Below are 17470 nucleotides of genomic sequence, written 5' to 3' on the forward strand. Positions count from 1 at the left end.
TTTGATGGGCTCTACCGCCTGGTGTGTCTAAACTTGAACATCTTTCCTGACTGCATGGGCTCATGGCTGAAGTTGGTCTACCATTTCCTTGTTTGACAGCCCGAAAAGGACAGTAGCTCCGGGCAAATTGATGGGGAAAAAGTCCAACTGTGGGTGGGAACTAGGAAGTGTTGCAATGACGTTCTGATCTTATCTTATCAGGAGAGCAAGGATCAAGGCTATCTCAAGTACATAATTCAATGTCGAGTGAATAGCGCTGACTTCAGGATAGATGAGCCAAAAATGCAGCTATGGTACAGAAGTACGGAACCTGTTTAAAAACTTTCTACTGCACATCTGACGCCTAAAACTCTTCTTCAGCCACAAACTTGGGATGGGTGTATCTTCAAGGTTAGGGTTACATACCGGCTTTCGAGTTTTATCAGTGCACTTATTCACCCACGTGACAGCCTGAGCCCGGCCTTGGACTTCCCGTCTGGCGCGGCGAGTTCTGAATTGGATTCCCCTCAGCGCGCCTCAAGTCTTTTGATTGCACCACCAATACACGGCATCACAGCGCTCGACCGCATCAAGAATCAAGACGATCCACGACACCAACCGCCAACTCACGTGATTGTCCTGTCGCAACCGGAAAAATCATCTTCAGCGACACAACCACGATAACACCACCAGCCAAGACCCGCAGACAAGAACCTCGACGGCTGCACGCTTCCCCAATCAATTTGGCCATTTAACCCACATAATCGCTATTTTCGATACCAGGAGCCTTGAGCTCAGGCTGCCGGTGAGTCTAGATGGTCTTGGCGCACCCACGCGTATGGTGACGCGCGATGGAAGCTTCTACAGAGCAGATCAGAGCATTGCATCGCTGACCTTGTCCGTAACCACAGATCGTGGCGCCTGTACATCTTCTCCCCCAGAGGCGTGACAACTCCTTGGGCCCCCCACCGGGTGGAGTCTGGGGCATGAATACTCCGGCGAACCCGACGACATTCCCAGTATCGTCCTTCACATCGCTCGAGCTCGTGTTCCTCTTCCGAGGTGTCAACAAGTTTGGCATCGACCCCGCTGCCTTTCCACAAATCTCCAATGTTCTGCGGGACAACAGCGGGCTCAAGAGGCAGCCGACCTTCGATGCCCAAAGGTTGAGCCCCGAGGCTCTGCAGAAGGTCTTTCTGTATCTTGTTGGTCAAGAGATCCGGGCCGATCATGTCGGCAGCATGCCTGGGCCAGATGGCCCTCTCTCTCCTGCCTCCAAGAAGAGAAGGCTTGATACTCTTCCGCTACCGAGCTGGAAGGATGTTCACCAGCACATCGATAAGGTGCAGCAAGCCTACGACAAGGTGTTCGACTCCTACATCGAGAGCGCTGTTCAAGAGATCGATCATCTGGAGGAAGCATACAGAAAGACAGAGGCAGAGCTAGAGCAGCTCCAACTGGCCGAATCACAAGCTAGCGAGGAGGCCAAACAGCAAAAGGAAGAGGTCATCGAGGATAAAGGGGTACAAGTGAATGGAGTTGGTGATATCAAACCGAAGCCAGGCCCGGCGGTCGTCAATGGCATCCATCCGTCTCCAAAGGCCTCGCCCAAACCATCACCACAGCTACCGCAGTCTCAGTTACCGCAGTCTCAGCTACCACACCAGGCGCAATCCCAGCCCCGGCAACACCTTCAACAACATCCCCAGCAACAGCACCAACAACAGAATTTGCAGCAGTCTATGCAACAGCCTTTACAGCGGCCACAGCAGCTGACGCCACAGCCCCATGTGCCTCAAGTGTCTCAGCTATCGCAACCGCCGCAACCCCCTCAACCACCGCAGTTACCCCAGTTGCAACAGCTGCAGCTACCACTGCAATCACCACAGACATTGCATCAAGCACAGCCACCACAGCATGGACATGTACCACAGCAAACACATGTGCAGCAAGGGCAGCTGCCACAGCAAGCACAGCAAGGTCTCCAACAAGGGCAACGGCTACCGGGACAGGGACAGCCCCCCCAACAGCTGCATCAAGGACAGTCAGCTCAACATATGGTTCAAGGACAACCGCCACAGCCAGTCCAGCCATTGCAGCAACCAAACCCATTGCCACACGTCCAGCAGTCACAGCAATCGCAGCAACCACAAGCACCATTGCGGCCACTGCAGCCTCTGCTCCCACATCTTGCACCCCGTCAGGATGTCAGAAACGGACTTGGCTCTCCACATTCCCAGCATGCTTCTCTCGATAAAGCAGGTCCGGCCCCTCGTCCTCCCACCTTGAATCACCCGCCCACCACTCGTTCACCACAGCTTGGCCATCCCGACGTCTCAAGGGGTCCTTCTGCCCGACCTTCAGAGCCGCCAAAGTCGCTCGGTGGATCGCCGCAAGTTCTCCAAGCACCACAAGGGGTGCCCTCTTTCCAACCATTGTCCCAGTCGCCTGCTCCAACTCCTGCCGCAGACGGCCTGCAGAGGCCAGATGGCGTTGCGAGAGCACATCAGTCTCCGGGCCCTCTGCCAACGAGCCCGCATATGCCGCCGTCGCAGTCACAGTTGAAATGGGAGCCGCCATATCAACCCTCTTCTGGCGCTCGGCCCCCGATGAACTCGCCATTACAACACGGCCCTAATGTGTTTTCTCCCCCTCCACATATGGTGGCTTCCCAACGGCCACCACCGATCTCGTCTCCTTTGCAAGGGCAAGCAAACAGGCCGTTGCCACAGCAGGTTTTGCACCCCCCTCATACTCATACGACGGGTCAATTTGTGCCTCTTCAACCAACACCTGTTCGGCCCGCTATAGACGCAGCAAACAGGCAGCCACCGCCGGTTTCGAGCCCAGGGCCGAACAACACGGTGCAGTCCCCTTTCCATCCTGGGCCATACCACAACTATCCCGTTCCGTCGTCCCCTCACCCAACTCAACCTCAGCAGCATGGTCCTAAAGCCCCTCAACATGGCGCTGTCACACATCCTCCTTCAGTACGGAGCCCGGCCGTTGCTTCGCCCGCCTCTGCATCAGGGATTCATCTGCCACGACCTAATCAAGGACTGGCGGCTCCTTCTCAACAACGACCACAATCGCTGCCTCACTTGCAAGCGCCTTCGCCATATCCCCAAGCTACTCATCCTCCTACTGTATCCTCACCAGCTGGCCCCCAAAATGGAGGATACAGTTCCCCATATCACCCTCCCCGGCCTGCTCCAGTGGAACGTATCCATCCACGTGCGCCTGCGACAACGACGCCTGTTCCACCCGCTAGATTCGGGCCTGCGCCGTCTGCCCCCCAGACGCCGGCTGTTATGCAACAGCAGCCCTTCGTCATCTCGGCTAGGATGACAAAGTGGAAGACGGAATCCACTCCTTCGACGCCGAAGGGTGGACTTGAATTTCAGTTTGGGTGGGATGAGAAGCCTAGTCCACAGACTGAACCAATCAGTCCCGTTCTGGAACCGGCGCCCTTGCCATCAGCCGCCCCCCACGAGTCACCAAAGAAAGCACCAGAGCAATCGCAAGCTAAACAGACCCCGAGTTCCTCAGGTAAGCCCGGTAGATCAAGGGTGCCTCAGTCAACCAGGGATGCAACCTCTCCCTCTCCAGTGGCGTTCGGGTTAAGGAATACATCTGTCAAGGCTACCGAAGAGGTAGTTCTACCCATAAATGAGCCGGATGCACCCAAGATCAAGGATGAGGCCATGACACCACGCCCAACCACCGAGACTGGCGACACCGCAGCAGATGAGAGTATCTCCAACAGACCGAATCCGGCACGCTCAACTAAGCGGAAACGAGACGAGTCTACGCCAGCCTCGGTGCAATCTCCAAGGGGACGACAGCTGACAGATGCATCGCGTGATGATTCGATGCCGCCTAATATGCCCAATGTCGTTCTCTGGACCCGCTCCTTCCACAAGGTCAGCGGCTCTGCCATGGAGTCGATTGTCGGCCACCGCTCAGCCAACATGTTTGCTGCCCCCATCCGAGAGAAGGACGCACCGGGCTATCATAAGGTGATCAAACAGCCCCAGGACCTGAAAACCATCCGCAGTGCCATCGCCCACGGGAACAAGGCCGCCGCGCAAGCAGCCGCTGCATTGCCAGGGGGTGACCCAGGCGGTAGCTGCTGGCTCCCTCGGACAGAAGAGCTTGTCCCACCAAAAAGCATCATCAACTCTGGCCAGCTCGACCGCGAGCTCTCTCACATTTTTGCCAACTGCATCATGTACAATCCCGACCCGTGGCACGGACCAGGCCCGGCTTTCCTACCCCAGGAGGATGATTCTGAGGGACTGGAAGCTGGCGCGCACCAGGATAATGTCGTGGGGTACAAGGTGGACGAGTTTGGGATTGTCAACGATGCCCGCGCCATGTTTATCGAGGTCGAGCAGCATGTTAGTGAGTTGCGCTCGGCGGAGAAGCGTAGTGCGCCCCCCGGTGGTGGTCATGCTGCGGGGGCGGAGGGTGTGTTTACTGGGACGAGCACAAGGCAGGCTAGCGTTGCGATGCAACATGGCGATGGCGGTTCCAAGGATGACGTGTCTGGTGCAGAGGAACAGGACGAGCAGACGGCGACAGAGACGGAGAATAATGACGGGAGATCCAAGAGAAGGCGAACGGGGAGAGCCTAGATGGGGAGATCTCTTGGTAGCATTGCGCTCACAGGATATGAGAAAAGACAAGGGGCATTGGGAAAAGCAAGACCCAGGCAGAAAACATATGGTGGACGTTGGGCCCGAGACTTTTGCTCAAAATGAAGCTTTGTTTGGATTCATGTATCATAAATGGGCGGGGACCAATTTGATATCCACCACCGTATTATAGTGTAAGAGCATCGCCCTGGGATTTAATACACAACAGAGCACACTCTACCTCTTGTGGTCACTATCTGTGTTCACCGGCACGGTTGATGAGGGGCACGCGAGGGGCGATATCTTTGTGGAAGCACTCAAACACACTCTTGTCAACGTTGAGACAGCTAGCGCTGCTGAGGGAGGACACAGCTTCGATTGACGATGGCTACCAAGTAACTGTACTTTTCTGAACCCTATTCGTTAAAGCGCTGTTTCGAAGCGCTGTTTCGAAGCGCTGAACCCCTCTTCAGTCCCTATCCAACAGGCAAAAGCAATAAAAAGCACCAAAACGCCCTGCCTCCCCTTCATTTCCTATTTCCCATCATCCCAGTCTCTTCCACTCACCACCTGCAAGAAGCCACCTCATCAAACGCCAATCTCAACTTCAGGCGTATTCGCACTTGACCTCAATGTTGTCGTAGCGCTTGCCTTAAAGATAGAAGACATACGCCATATCGGCGGAGCGAGCTGTAGGGTACTGCTGTTAGCAAAACCCGCAATTACCACGGCAAAAAAAAAAAAAAAAAAAAAAAAAAAAAGAAAAAGACCAGGACAATACTCACGAGTAACCTTGATGTCACCCTCCATGATATAGTACATCTTCCCGTCCCCCCCCCTTCTGCACCCTCTCCGCCTCGGGCACCTTTGACACATCAGCAATGAGCGTGCACAGCGTACCCAGCGTCTTATCCTTCTCCAACATGGCCTCCCGCCCCTTTTTTCTATCCACCATGATCGCAGCTTTCAACTCTGTAAACCACCCGTTTTCCACCCGCTGCCGATAATAGAACGGAAACGAGAACGGCTTGCTCTCCTCCATGTCGTCGCCCCGCTGGAAAAACCGAACCATGGCGACGACACTCTGAATGCCGGTATACCCGTCATGAAATGTCTTGGTCGCCAGACTGGTATGCTTCTTGGTGTCAAACGGCTGGATCCTACTCTCGCCCATGTGGTGGCGCGTCCTAACGACTGACGACATGGACTTTGGTCAGGGAACCGTCGCCGACGAGCGAGAGGCCCTTCATGATGGCGCCGCGGGTGACAGCCAGGTCGGGCTCCGGGGGTGTGATGAGGGGGACTTCGGTCCGCATCTGGCTGTCCTTCCTCCATATGTACGCTTGCTTGATCTCGCCGCGGAGGTAAGGAGAACCGGCGAAGCCTCCTACTAGGATGAAGGCTTTGATAGGCTTCGTCGGGCACGCGTCCTGTTGCTCATTCACCTTTTTGACAATGATGCCGACGGTAGGCCTGAAGATGTCTTCGAGGTGGTCCGAGCTGACCTTTATCTTGTCATTGTAAACGCCGGCTTGTTTGTTGTTGAGGATGAGGTTGAGGGGGAACTCGTGGGTCCCTGAGGACTTGGTGAAACAGCGCTTGGTCTGTAGTAGGACTTGAGGATTAGTCTAAGGCGAGTGGGAAAGGGGAAAAAAAAGTAACACTTGCCTCAAACTCAAACTTGGCCATTGCGGGGGATATATGTCTCTCACGCATGTTACGCGAAAGTAGTGCGTACCCTGGAACACACCAGAATCTATTATGGAGGTACTCTCTGAATCTCATGTTGAGCTGGGCGGAGCCGGCAAGATCGCCATCGCGGAGACCAACCTCCTTGACCTTCAGGGGGTTGAGGTTGGTGATGGTGTAAATGACCAGGTCCACAGTGCCGCCTCCCGCATCAATAATCACGAACCTGCCAGTCTTTATCAGCACACGTGTTCATCTTGGCCTATTGCACACTGAGCAATAAACGTACGTATCGCCAACCTCGAGCTTGGTGTCTGTATCAGCAGTGCGCTCAGCCTTCTCATTGATGGCATAGATAGCAGCAGCCTCGGGCTCCGAGAGGAGATGGATGGTCCCGCTCGGCATACCCGCCGCCCTCAAGGCCGTATGGAAAGCTGTCCTGGTCTTCTCCTTGGAGTCATTGGTCCAGTTGGCTGGGACAGTGGCCACGTACTCGAAGTCAGTGGGCAAAGACTTGAAGTTCATCTTTGTCTTGGCATACCCCAGGAGCGATGTCAGAAACTTGGTGACCAACGACTCTGGACTTGGACCGGCATTGATGAATTCAAGCTGTCGAGGCGTAAGCCTCCTTGCCCAAGGATAAAGACCGCTGCGTTGTGACTTGGGTTAGCTCGCTATCCTCAAGGTCGTCGAAGGGGACTCACAGCTTGAACCACTCCATCACCTGGTCTGCGGGGGTATCATCAGAGACATCGAAGCCCCATTTGCCCGTCTTGGACAATTTGGTCGGGACTCTCTGGTAATGCCTGATACCATCGACTTTCCCTTCAGGGTGCTTCTCACCGGGCTTGTTTGAAAGGTCGGCTGTAGGCCACTCTCGGAGGATCGTAACTTCATCCGGTTTGGAACTACTGGCCCAGGCAATGCTGGTAAAAGTTGTGCCCATGTCGACGGCGACAATGGTCGTCGGATTGATAGTAGTGGGGGCCATCCTTCGAACTTGCAATGCTTTTCAGGCAATAAATGTGATGAAACTACCAGTTTGAAGATGAAGAGGGAAGTGACAAAAGCTCGAAATTTGGAAACAAATTTGAAGATTGAGAAGAGTGCTAGGCACTGGGACAACAAGCCTTGTCTTGGGTTTCGCCCATCGGAAATCTTGTTCAGCCATCAGGGCTGAGTGGGTGCAAATAAGCTTTTTCTTTGCAACCTTGTCACCCATGTCTCGATACGAGTGTTGCCTTCCGTACGCCTCAGTACCACATCAGAAGCCAGGTTCTACTCGGAAGATAGGGAAGGCGTAGTTCCAGGCCCAGAAATCTTGTTGCACACCGGTGTGTGTCTTAGGGTCGAGGGTTGTGAAGATCAAGCCAACTCTGAGACTTGGTTCCCGTCCTGTTGGAAGGATCAAGGGGATTGGGGGAAATCCGTCTTTGGCGTGAGTATTTGACACAGATTGTGGGAATGTGATAACCTGGAATGTTATGTTCTTCAACCACGGTAGATTTGACCAAAGGTCAACATTGTCTGATGCATTTGATCCCATACTGTGCGACGTATCCCAGCCATCAGAGTTGGCCAGGCACTGGCAAGCAAGCAAACAGGAGACAAGAAGAGACAGCCAGAATTGCACAAGCGTCCCAGCTAAGTTATACCTACCCTGATCGAGAGACCATAAATGCAAACTCATGTCATCCTGTGAGGACCGTCACGAGTGAAAGTGTCATTTTTTGCACATCAGAGGTGGATGCTGGAACATACCCTTCGAATGCCAGGCGCCGTCTACCATACTTGACTGAGTCGACTACAGCACCATACCTGTGGCACGGCCATCTGGAGAAAGCGATAGGCCTACAGCGTGTTTGTTGATTAATCTGGGTAGGGGTAGATTCGTGAATGCCAAAACCTGGGGTATTGGGCCCACTGCTATCCGTTTGGTCCCGAACCGCCAACAATATTGAGTTGGGTTTCGTTCCCACGGACGACAAGGTATTCCTACGGGTGACTCAGTACTCCTATAGACGACCGATTTCCCACATACGACGGAGCAGGCTGCTTCCTACTGGCTCCATGTGCCACCCTCAAGGTAAATATGGCTGAGTGACATCCCGCGGGTCGAGGTTTACACGACCTGCTTACCGACACCACATGGCGCGATGGGGGCTGAGGTGGGGAGCTTGCACAAGTGTCTGGAGAGCTGTCTTGAAGCGCATGGATGAACGGGAGCAGCAGATGATGACGGTGGTATACCCCAAACTGGTTTAACAATAACGTTTCACAACGGGGCCGTTGATCATTCACTCTCGTGTTGCATTCTGTTGAGCCGCTAACACATATGGCTACACTGTGAGAGTTGAGCCTGGACGCTTATCACGTGATGGTGGCATGCTGAGTTGACTTTCTGTTTCTGTTTTTCCCTTTCTTTCTATACCGACACGTCTTGCATCTCATAGGCCTCATACCTACAACCGGCATTGGGCTTCTGGGGCGACAAGCAAGTTTATCATCAATTCTCCCCAAGGTTGGGGCCTCGGTGGAAGAGCTAGGTAGGCATTTTGTCATCTTGCCAATCACCTACCTACCTAGCTACCTGACTGGGGCCACCGCACACCTCTACCAATTCGCTTTCCTGAAGAACGTTTCCGTTTCCGGTGACGGGTTCCTCCAAGGAACGACCTTCCAAGATGGAAAATTGCACTGATCCGTAAGTTCTAACTCGATGCTTATGAGGGTTCTCCATGCGCTTCAGTCTACTGGGTCAGGTATCTTATCAATTGGAGAATGCCTGTTCGAGCATTAACTAATTGTACGAACCAGGCGGCATGAGATCGAGGGCCCGCACCGAAGAGCGTTGATTGCAGTCACTGGCCAGCGGACTTGCCTCTGTTGCAAGATACGGAAACCTGCATCCCCATTTTGCCCAGTTACTATAACTGTAGTCTGCGAACACGACCCTCTAGTATGCTACGCGTGCTTGCTCATGGAATCACAGTTTAGTTGCCCATTTGGTCTGGAAGCTAAGAGATGCCCATATCCGGGCTGCGGCAAACCTGTCACTGGCAATGATCTGTGAGTGTTGGTTGCGCGGGTGTCTGCAGTCAAAGACTGATAACGGGATGCCTGAAGTCCAGACTATGTAAGGTACTTATCTTCCTTTTTTAAACAAGGTCATTGTGCAGTTTGTACGTCATCGTTACGATTCGCTGCAGGTCCTATCGCGCTGCAAATACACTCCAGGATGCTGCTGTGAGCCCGACAGAATAATTTTTCCAATGTCGGTTTTGCAACAGAGGCCCGAGTAGGAATTGCTTGCGCGCGCACGCAGCCTGGATGAGCTGCAATATCCAAGTCCCGGTTCGTCACCAGCCCAGCAGAAAGCTAGAAGCTGTGCACCACCACGCGAGCCTTGTGTTAGCTGGACCGAGGGCACCATGTTTGACGCCCAAACCTTCAAATGGGAGGGGCGTAGGCCAGGCCGAGCGAGATTCCCCGAGCGCCAGCCTGAGGCAGACATGTTCGAGTTTGCTGCGGAGATTTCTGACCCTAAAGCTTTCTGGACAAGTATGGCGGAGGAGCTGTCCAGGCTTGACTTGGAGGTATTACGGCTGACTTGATTTGAATAATTAAAGCTATGACCCCCTCAGCTCATTGCACGATGTTGGTTGGGGGTTGACTTTACTGGGAAGTTTTGAACATAAAAAGAACAAATCATGGAAAAAAAGGATTAGAACAACAAAAGAAGCTAACTAAAAGAAAACCCCCCAAAAAAAATGCGGTGAAAAAATGCGCAAAAAGGAAAACGCTAAAAAATTAAGTAAAAGAAAAAATAGCGAGCTGTGGGCAAGAAACTGGAACAACCTATGGAGCGGAGTAGTTCCAAAACATCGACATAGCGAGCGGGGAGGAAAACGCCTGGTACCTGGTGTTTTAGGTTGGTCTTGACGAGCTGAAAATATACCCTGGGATCAGTCCCTAGTCCTCCCTATAACCTTTTTGTTCTTTGCAAAGTGATGTGACATGCCAGCATACCTAATTCAGGGGTACTGTTTATTCAAGGTGCGTTGTCGATATGCGGGGTAGGCCCGGCAACTGGCTTCACAGTGCGCCCGCTTTGAAATGGTGGGGTTTGGCACGGTAAGCACAGAGGGCAGACACGGATTAATCGCGGCCCCCACTGAAATTTTCCGCGCTAAACCAACGACCTACAAAATTCTTTCTTTGGCCTCGCGCATTTCTTCCTCGCTTTCCCACTGATCTTCCCACAGCGCTTCCCTCCCCACTGCCCCGGCGGCGAGCTGGGAGATGCGACTTTTTCTGGTGCGACACGGGGAGACGGTCGACAATGTTGCTGGTCTTTAGTATGTCGTACCTTTTTTCTTCCTGTCCTTGTCTCGAGCACCGGACCACATGCTAACCTATTCACAGCGCAGGAGTTCGCGATTCACCGCTTACTGCCCATGGCGTCTTGCAGGCACGACGTCTTGGGGAGCACATTGCGAAGCATCATCGAGTCACCCATGTCTTCTCGTCGGATCTGCAGAGGGCCGTCTTCACGGCCGTGAAGGTCGCTAATGCTCAGCTCTCTCAGAGACAAAGATGCGACACCAACAACGGCGATGTGCCCGAGACAATCGAGAAGCTGGAGCCTGTTCCACTCGTCGACTTGCGCGAGCGCGACTTTCGGTCCGCAGAGGGCAAGAAGTTCGGTACGACTCATGACGACGCTGAAACGCACGAGGAGATGAGGCTGAGAGCTGCTCGCTTTGTCCAAGGCCATCTGGTCCCGTTGTTGGCAAGCCGAGGGTCTGAAACAGTCGTGGTCGTTGTTGCCCATGGCTTGATTCTCAACTCGCTCTTCCGGGTTCTGCAGGCAAGGTTTGGTACCGGGCCTCGCGGGTCGGAAGCGTCGGCAGCGTGGAGCAATACTGGCTATCTTGAGGCTGTGGTCAAGGCTGTCGCTGCTGACACAGAGGGCTCGAATGCTGAGGATTCTGGTGAAAGGAAGACAAAGCAGCCACAGCTTACCATGACTGTGGTGGGGGTGAACGTGCTACGCCATCTTGAGGGCTTGAAAAAGACCAAGGGTGGAATTGGCAGTGCACAGTTCGACAAGAGGCAAAGGACCATGGATTCATTCTTTGGCCCTGCCTCCAAAAGACAGAGGGTGGATCGAGAGTCGGGGATATCCTGACACGGCCACCCTTGTCGTCTTACAAAAAGGTATGTCTGCTTCTCTCCTTCAGCACAACACACCCCATTTTTATGATGAGAGAAACAAGTTCACAGACCTGTACCGAAAGTATACATGTGGAAAAACTTTGTCCAACCGCTATCTGAGAAATGACCCATCCTCTTCTTTTATTTCAATTTATTTGAGACATGCAGTTGCTAACTGTTCAAAAAGATAGATCATGTTGCCCTCAAATACTGCCTTCGACTGAGATGGTCGACAATAAATTGACATCGTAACAGCTACCTATCTGTTCCCATTTGCACCGTGACTTCTCCCCCTCTCTTCACACCTTTTCCCAACCCTGACGTTCACCCCAAATTGGCCTATCTCCCCATGGTCCTTTCGGGTTCATTTTTTGTTCAGGAAGATCAACGTCTACGTCCGATTACTCACCACGGATTTCGTTGGCACTTGTGCTATGGAATTCGAGGTCCATATTTTGGTCGACATTTGTTTCATAGAACATATAATAATCATAATCTATTCTTCACTGGACTCTCCGTCGCCATCACTGTCTTCTGGAACCACGCCCGCTGCCTCGTCAGAGGGCAACAGTCGTGGGAACCAGCCATACTCTGCAAAGTCTACCATTAGTTCACCAAGTGCCCCTGTTGCGACGACCACGCCTTCAGCCTGCAAACTTGCAGCTTGGTTGCGAGCCCCATCTGGCTGTGATCTTTTACTCGTCAGTTCCACACTCTATATGCTTTGGGTTTAGTGACCTGCCCACCTCGGAGATATGATCCCTTTCCCGTTGATTACCCTCTGCCAGGGGACATTGTCGTGATGGTACCGGAGGGAGGTGTCGGCGGGGAGGTGCTTGAGGGCTGTGCCTACTTGTCTGGGTCGCTGGGCTGCAGTATGTTAGATGAAACGCAACAGAAGAACATATCCCAATGGCTGTACGTACGGGTGCCTATCAGTTTCGCGATGTGTCCGTAGGTGGTGACTTTGCCTTCGGGGATTTCTTGGACGGCGGCGTAGACCGCGTAGAAGAATGCTTGGGCTTCGGGGGTGCGGGGCATTTTTGTTGAGGCTCAAAGACCAGAATGTTTTCCAAGACTTGGTTGGGAGGCTTGCAATGAGACGATCTTGGTGGTCGTTGCTGTGGATGAAGGTGATGATGGTGATGATGGTGATGATGGTGATGATGGTGATGATGGTGATGATGGTGATGATGGTGATGATGGTGATGATGGTGATGATGGTGATGATGGTGATGATGGTGATGATGGTGATGATGGTGATGATGGTGATGATTGATGTTGAGAGATGGTGAACAGTCGCAGTGGTTTCGCAGCAAGAAATGGCAGGGTAGAGCCCGACTTAGACCCTATATTGGCAGCTGAACATCATCAATTACCAGGGTACATGGTCTAGTGGTATGATTTTCGCTTCGCATCTTGGTCCAAGTGCGAATCTTGTGAAAGGTCCTGGGTTCAATTCCCAGTGTATCCAGATGTTTTTGCCTCCTCATTCCTCCAGTAAAAAGTCCATTAATTAATTAGCCTTGTTGAATAAAAGTATCTTTTTGTCTTTTTGTCCTCATCTCTCTCTATCTAAAGTGTTTTGGTGGCGTAATTGACGGGTTAAACATCGTGCATGTTGGATTGTTGTGTGTCGGCCTTGAAGTTCTCAACTTCTCTACACATCCAGATATATCTCCGTCCCCGAACGCCGAATCTGATGTCGGATGCCTCAAGGGCAGGAGGAGTTACATGGAACTTTTCACCTCCTGAAGGTGATCGGGAATATCACCGGTCAATGTCAAGCTTCCTGTCACCGATGTGGTACAGTGGAATAAGCGCCTGAGCCACCATGAACAGAGGCGTCTATGTGCATGTGTAAGTGTTGTGTAACATGTGTTTGTCAATGTTCACTCTTTCTGGACCCTCGGACTTTTCGCGGTAAACCACGGCCTTCGGTGCCGCTGCTTCGTGGACAACCCTGGAACTCAAAAATGGAAAAAGCTCTTTCACATGTCACCGTTGAGAGATGGCGCATGCCAAGTCATGGGACGCGCACCAACACGGTGAGGACGCAAGGTGAGATAGATGGCAGGTACTTTGGGCACGTACAGAAAGAAGGCTGGTGGCGAGTTCGGACTTTTTCCCATCCATGCTTACTGAGCGCTTGCAGGAAGAATTCCTTCAACGGTGCCTCAGCCCTATGTAAGATTGTTGGGTTCTCGAGCGTCGCTGTGCCGTTGTGGGCGGCAGTTGGGCTGAGTGGTTGTATTACCTCGACAGTTTGACAGCGGAACTTTCCCCGGTGAATGGTGGTGGTGGGGGGCTGGAGTCTGCCCCGGATTTTCGGGTTTGAGATGGATGTATCGGAATAAAGCTGAGTCAACTTGGCACGTGGGTTCTCTTTCTGTGGTCTTTTATATTCACAAGATGTAAGATGATTGGGTTATGAGGAGGTGTTTTGGCTGTCTTTGAGGAGTTATGTGATTGTCCCGGGACGCGTTGGCACTTTGCCAATGCTCCGAGATGTAGTATATTTTCGTCTACCTATTTTTCGGTGTTGCTTGGGTATGGTTCAAACAGTTCACGGGTTTTAGATAGCGCTTTTGTATTGCCCAAAGTCAAAATCTACCGATCTAGATGTTTCTTCCCTATTATGTGCATTGATTCGTCCTTCATGGTAAAAGTACAGCGGCGAAGGTCGCGTGTGATCCACCTCTTGAGATCCGAACTAATGAGTGCCCTAAGAAGCATCAGTTTCCTTGTGCTTGGTCCTGAAGTGGCGCATGATGTTGTCCTTCCTTCCTCGACGCGGACATCCTGGATGAGGGCACTTGATCTCTTCACGCCGTTCGACATTGTTTGCTTGTGCCCACTCCCTGTGTTCAGACCAAATGTGTCGGTTGAGCGCTCGGCTCTCCCGAAGGTTGAGATTGCAGCCTGGAAAAAGGCATTGGAAAATGGAGTTGGGCTTTTTCGTGCTAGTTGGATGGAGGCCTTTTCGTTAGCAATGACACTTGATATCTTCAGAAGACATGTACTCACACTGAGCTTGACTCCTTCTTTTCCCTGTGAAATGGGCCAGGTGACCACTGATCGAGTCCGCCAGTGACTCGATGGCCTGGCTGATCCTGCTCTGGGGGAGCAATGTTGAAGAGCGGCGGAAACAGTTCTGTACCATATGCAAACGAATCCAATGTGAAGGGAAGCGGTAACGGCTGTGGTGGTGAGAATGACGACTCTCTTGAGTCTGTATTGTCGAGAACCAAAGGCGGATCTGGGGACTGATGACTGGAGACATCATGTAAATTGTCATTGAGTTCAGTCGTAGTAGCTGGAAAGTTGTTTTCTTCGAGCGTCAGGGCTGATAGGCCAAGGTGGAAACTATATGAGCGCAGTAGCTGGACACAGACAATGCTGCAGGTGGTGTAATAGAGGCTAGAAGTCGACTGCCTTTGACAAACCTCCGCGGTAGTTGCTGCTGTGATATCCCTTGGCGGAGGCGTGAAAGATTGACCACATACAATGCACCACGCCCACCGAAAGGCCCCCGTTTGGCTGCCATCTTCTTGGGACATGATGTGAGTGCGATTCACACACTCAAAACTCAAGCAGTATGGAAAAGATGGTTCACGAACGACTTGTGAAGAAGTTATCCTTTAGTGAAGCTGCCCAGTACTATGTAAGCTATATATGTTTCTGATCTACCTACCTATCTGCTCTTTCTGCTTTGGTAATCCGGTGAGGCGAGTTGCAACCTTGAATACTTCGTCTTCACCTAAGTAGATGATTTCTTATGGGTGACTCGAGGCATACTCGGTCATTTCCATAATCCTTCTAGAAAGATTCCTCATTGAGCTCAGCTGGATTAGGTCAGCAACCGGTGAGTATGGTCTTTACCGCCAGATCTGACTCGATATCTCCGCTCTTTTGAGTTTGCGCAACCAAAATCGCCTCCCAAAGAGGCGGGGGGCAATAGTAGGGCTGTAATCTCATCAACTGTCACTACCTAGGTACCTAGATAAGAAACTGAATTGCCACACGCCTGAATTTAGTAAACCTGCATTGATTGAGAATCGGTGCCCAATCAACCGGCGTTTCCGTGTTTGCCAAGTGGTTGGGACTTGTCCCTGTCCTCTGTTCGTGCACACACCATCCTGAACATTTAAGCATAACACATGCGGGCCGTGGCGCAGTTTGAGCTCTAGAACACTTCCATGACGGAGGAAGGTGTGACAGGCAATTAGAGGCGCAGACAAGACTGCCGCAAGTCTCTCTGTGCCATATGTGAGCTTCCAGGTTTCCAGATGAGAAATGTCGCATTATTAATCATGACTAGTAAGCCATAGCCCATCTTTGTACTGAAAATCGTCTCAAACTTCACATCATGATGTTGGGTTGTTGCTGGGTTAACACAGCCCCTGAACCCCTGAGTATGCGACCACTGGACCTTGAGTCTTGGTTCTGTCTCCACTTGACTTTGGACTCCAGCAGTCTCTTCACGGTCTACTCTTCCCCGAATTGCGCGCTCCCACTTCGACTTCTTTGTCATAGCCACCGTATTTACATTTACTAACCTTCTGGAAAAATGTTCAACGGACAAAATAGAGCTGCCTGACGTTGCGCCGCCTGTGCCTCATTCCTAGCGGTTATACCCGCCGCTAGAATTCGGCGAGGCCAAAAAGATCAGTGCATTTGGAGCTGCGGCCTTAACGCTGGCTTGTGGCGGATTCATGGTTCGATCTGCGGCGTATCCACGTTGTACGGGTGTCCTGAGGCTTTATTCCATCCGTGCGGGATCGGTAGAGAGGTGTGTGCCAATTCGCTTCCGATGCTGGCTGAATTTATGTGCAACAAATGCGGAGTGAGTTGAAAGTATGAACCTGACAAACATATCTTTCATGAATTTAGTGGTGCTAGTCTTCTCAATTTACAAATTCGGATTCTGTCCATATTACTTCCCCAAGGTTCCAGCGCCCAGGTTGATCGAAGCCAGCCTTGGTTAAGCTATTGGCTGTGCTGTGTCTTGTAATGGCGGGGCACATTGTCCTTCCTTCCTCTATACCGACAGCCAGGGAATGGACAAGCCTCCTGTTCAGACGGAATATCATTTTCTTTTGCGTATTCGCTGTGTTCAGCCCAGATGTGGCGATTTCGAGCACGGGTTTCACCGCAGTTGATGGCGCAAACTGGACACTGGAATTTGGGGTTCAAAGAACGACTTTGCTTTCTGAGTACCAGGTAGGTGATTAGAAAAATAAATAGACATTATGTTCATCACATGTCATCCACTTACGTGGTGGTCTGAGTGCCAGCTGAGGTGTCAGGTCCAGTTTGCGGACACACGGAATACTGATATGCTTTGTCAGAGACAGGCTGAGAAGTAAAGTTATCCTCCGAAACAAGCCCTTGCCCATTATATTCAGAAATATCATCTTGAAGATAGAAGGAATTGAGAAAAGGTAACTGAGAAACTGAAGCACAATAATACCCTGAAGTTGTGGGAGTCTGCAGAGGAATGTTGAAGGGAGCTGAACTCGGAACTGTTGAAACATCCTGGAAACACGGGCAAGAAACGCCCCCACTGGAATACCGAGTAGGATCCTGGGCGCAAAACCAACAGATCATTTTAAGGTCGTTGGTGTACTCGAGAACTCATGGGTAGGTATGGAAGCGCAGTGACAGGTGTTGTGATGTCTGCAGAGCCAATTCATGCTCGAAAGATCCCAAATTTATGTATTTGTCGCTTTGAGGCTCTTAATGTCTATGAATGTGAGGCTCGTCACTCACCAAAATCTGATGTAGGCCTTATCTGTCTATCGTCCAGTTCGAGCCCTAGTCCTCACCGCAATGGCAACTTTCAAATGGCTACCTAAGCGCCTCAACTTGATAGGAACATATAAAAAGTGTGCCCGGAAGACTGCATTTACCCAACCAGAAGGCCCGGAAAGAAGTGGCCTGGGACA

General features: G+C 51.8%; 7 protein-coding genes and 1 non-coding gene across 8 annotated transcripts; 3 read left to right on the plus strand and 5 right to left on the minus strand.

Moving 5' to 3' along the window:
• Positions 1–794: 794 nt before the first annotated feature.
• Positions 795–4827, plus strand: QC763_310310 (uncharacterized protein; the record flags this gene model as incomplete). Its single annotated transcript, XM_062911486.1, has 2 exons — positions 795–815; positions 891–4827. The coding sequence occupies 2 exons, from the start codon at positions 795–797 to the stop codon at positions 4614–4616; spliced, it is 3747 nt and encodes a 1248-aa protein (XP_062767517.1). The 3' UTR covers positions 4617–4827.
• A 396-nt stretch (positions 4828–5223) lies between these two features.
• QC763_0058510 (uncharacterized protein) lies at positions 5224–5790 on the minus strand (the record flags this gene model as incomplete). The annotated part of the gene is made up of 3 exons (XM_062905820.1): positions 5224–5262; positions 5288–5306; positions 5420–5790. 3 exons carry the CDS (start codon positions 5788–5790, stop codon positions 5224–5226), a joined length of 429 nt encoding a protein of 142 aa, XP_062767518.1.
• Positions 5791–5803: 13 nt separating this feature from the next.
• QC763_0058520 (uncharacterized protein) lies at positions 5804–7455 on the minus strand (the record flags this gene model as incomplete). The annotated part of the gene is made up of 4 exons (XM_062905821.1): positions 7010–7455; positions 6595–6954; positions 6279–6531; positions 5804–6220 (listed from the first exon to the last, which is right to left on the minus strand). Exons 1-4 carry the CDS (start codon positions 7294–7296, stop codon positions 5804–5806), a joined length of 1317 nt encoding a protein of 438 aa, XP_062767519.1. The 5' UTR covers positions 7297–7455.
• A 3044-nt stretch (positions 7456–10499) lies between these two features.
• Positions 10500–12380, plus strand: QC763_310320 (uncharacterized protein). The gene is made up of 3 exons (XM_062911487.1): positions 10500–10663; positions 10731–11525; positions 11710–12380. Exons 1-2 carry the CDS (start codon positions 10608–10610, stop codon positions 11494–11496), a joined length of 822 nt encoding a protein of 273 aa, XP_062767520.1. The 5' UTR covers positions 10500–10607; the 3' UTR covers positions 11497–11525; positions 11710–12380.
• Positions 11981–12676, minus strand: atl1 (Alkyltransferase-like protein 1). Its single transcript, XM_062911488.1, has 3 exons — positions 12449–12676; positions 12269–12392; positions 11981–12214 (listed from the first exon to the last, which is right to left on the minus strand). Exons 1-3 carry the CDS (start codon positions 12561–12563, stop codon positions 12019–12021), a joined length of 435 nt encoding a protein of 144 aa, XP_062767521.1. The 5' UTR covers positions 12564–12676; the 3' UTR covers positions 11981–12018.
• A 227-nt stretch (positions 12677–12903) lies between these two features.
• Positions 12904–12996, plus strand: QC763_0058550. Its single transcript has one exon. It is a non-coding gene; the product is annotated as a tRNA-Ala (tRNA).
• Positions 12997–14247: 1251 nt separating this feature from the next.
• On the minus strand, positions 14248–15082 carry QC763_310330 (uncharacterized protein; the record flags this gene model as incomplete). Its single annotated transcript, XM_062911489.1, has 2 exons — positions 14248–14485; positions 14550–15082. 2 exons carry the CDS (start codon positions 15080–15082, stop codon positions 14248–14250), a joined length of 771 nt encoding a protein of 256 aa, XP_062767522.1.
• A 1589-nt stretch (positions 15083–16671) lies between these two features.
• QC763_310335 (uncharacterized protein) lies at positions 16672–16782 on the minus strand (the record flags this gene model as incomplete). Its single annotated transcript, XM_062911490.1, has 1 exon — positions 16672–16782. The coding sequence occupies one exon, from the start codon at positions 16780–16782 to the stop codon at positions 16672–16674; it is 111 nt and encodes a 36-aa protein (XP_062767523.1).
• Between the last annotated feature and the right edge of the window lie 688 nt (positions 16783–17470).

This window comes from Podospora pseudopauciseta, chromosome 3 (genome assembly GCF_035222475.1).
Source record: "Podospora pseudopauciseta strain CBS 411.78 chromosome 3, whole genome shotgun sequence".
Lineage (NCBI taxonomy): Eukaryota > Fungi > Ascomycota > Sordariomycetes > Sordariales > Podosporaceae > Podospora > Podospora pseudopauciseta.

What these genes read in the sequence shown, in the direction of transcription:
- atl1 (XM_062911488.1), bottom strand. Translation starts at nt 12,563, where the DNA reads ATGCCCCGCACCCCCGAAGCCCAAGCATTCTTCTACGCGGTCTACGCC. An exon ending in CGCGAAACTGATAGGCACCC is followed by an intron (nt 12,393 to 12,448) that starts GTACGTACAGCC and finishes AACATACTGCAG; the next exon opens with CCCAGCGACCCAGACAAGTA. An exon ending in AAAGGGATCATATCTCCGAG is followed by an intron (nt 12,215 to 12,268) that starts GTGGGCAGGTCA and finishes GACGAGTAAAAG; the next exon opens with ATCACAGCCAGATGGGGCTC.
- QC763_310320 (XM_062911487.1), top strand. Translation starts at nt 10,608, where the DNA reads ATGCGACTTTTTCTGGTGCGACACGGGGAGACGGTCGACAATGTTGCT. An exon ending in GACAATGTTGCTGGTCTTTA is followed by an intron (nt 10,664 to 10,730) that starts GTATGTCGTACC and finishes ACCTATTCACAG; the next exon opens with CGCAGGAGTTCGCGATTCAC.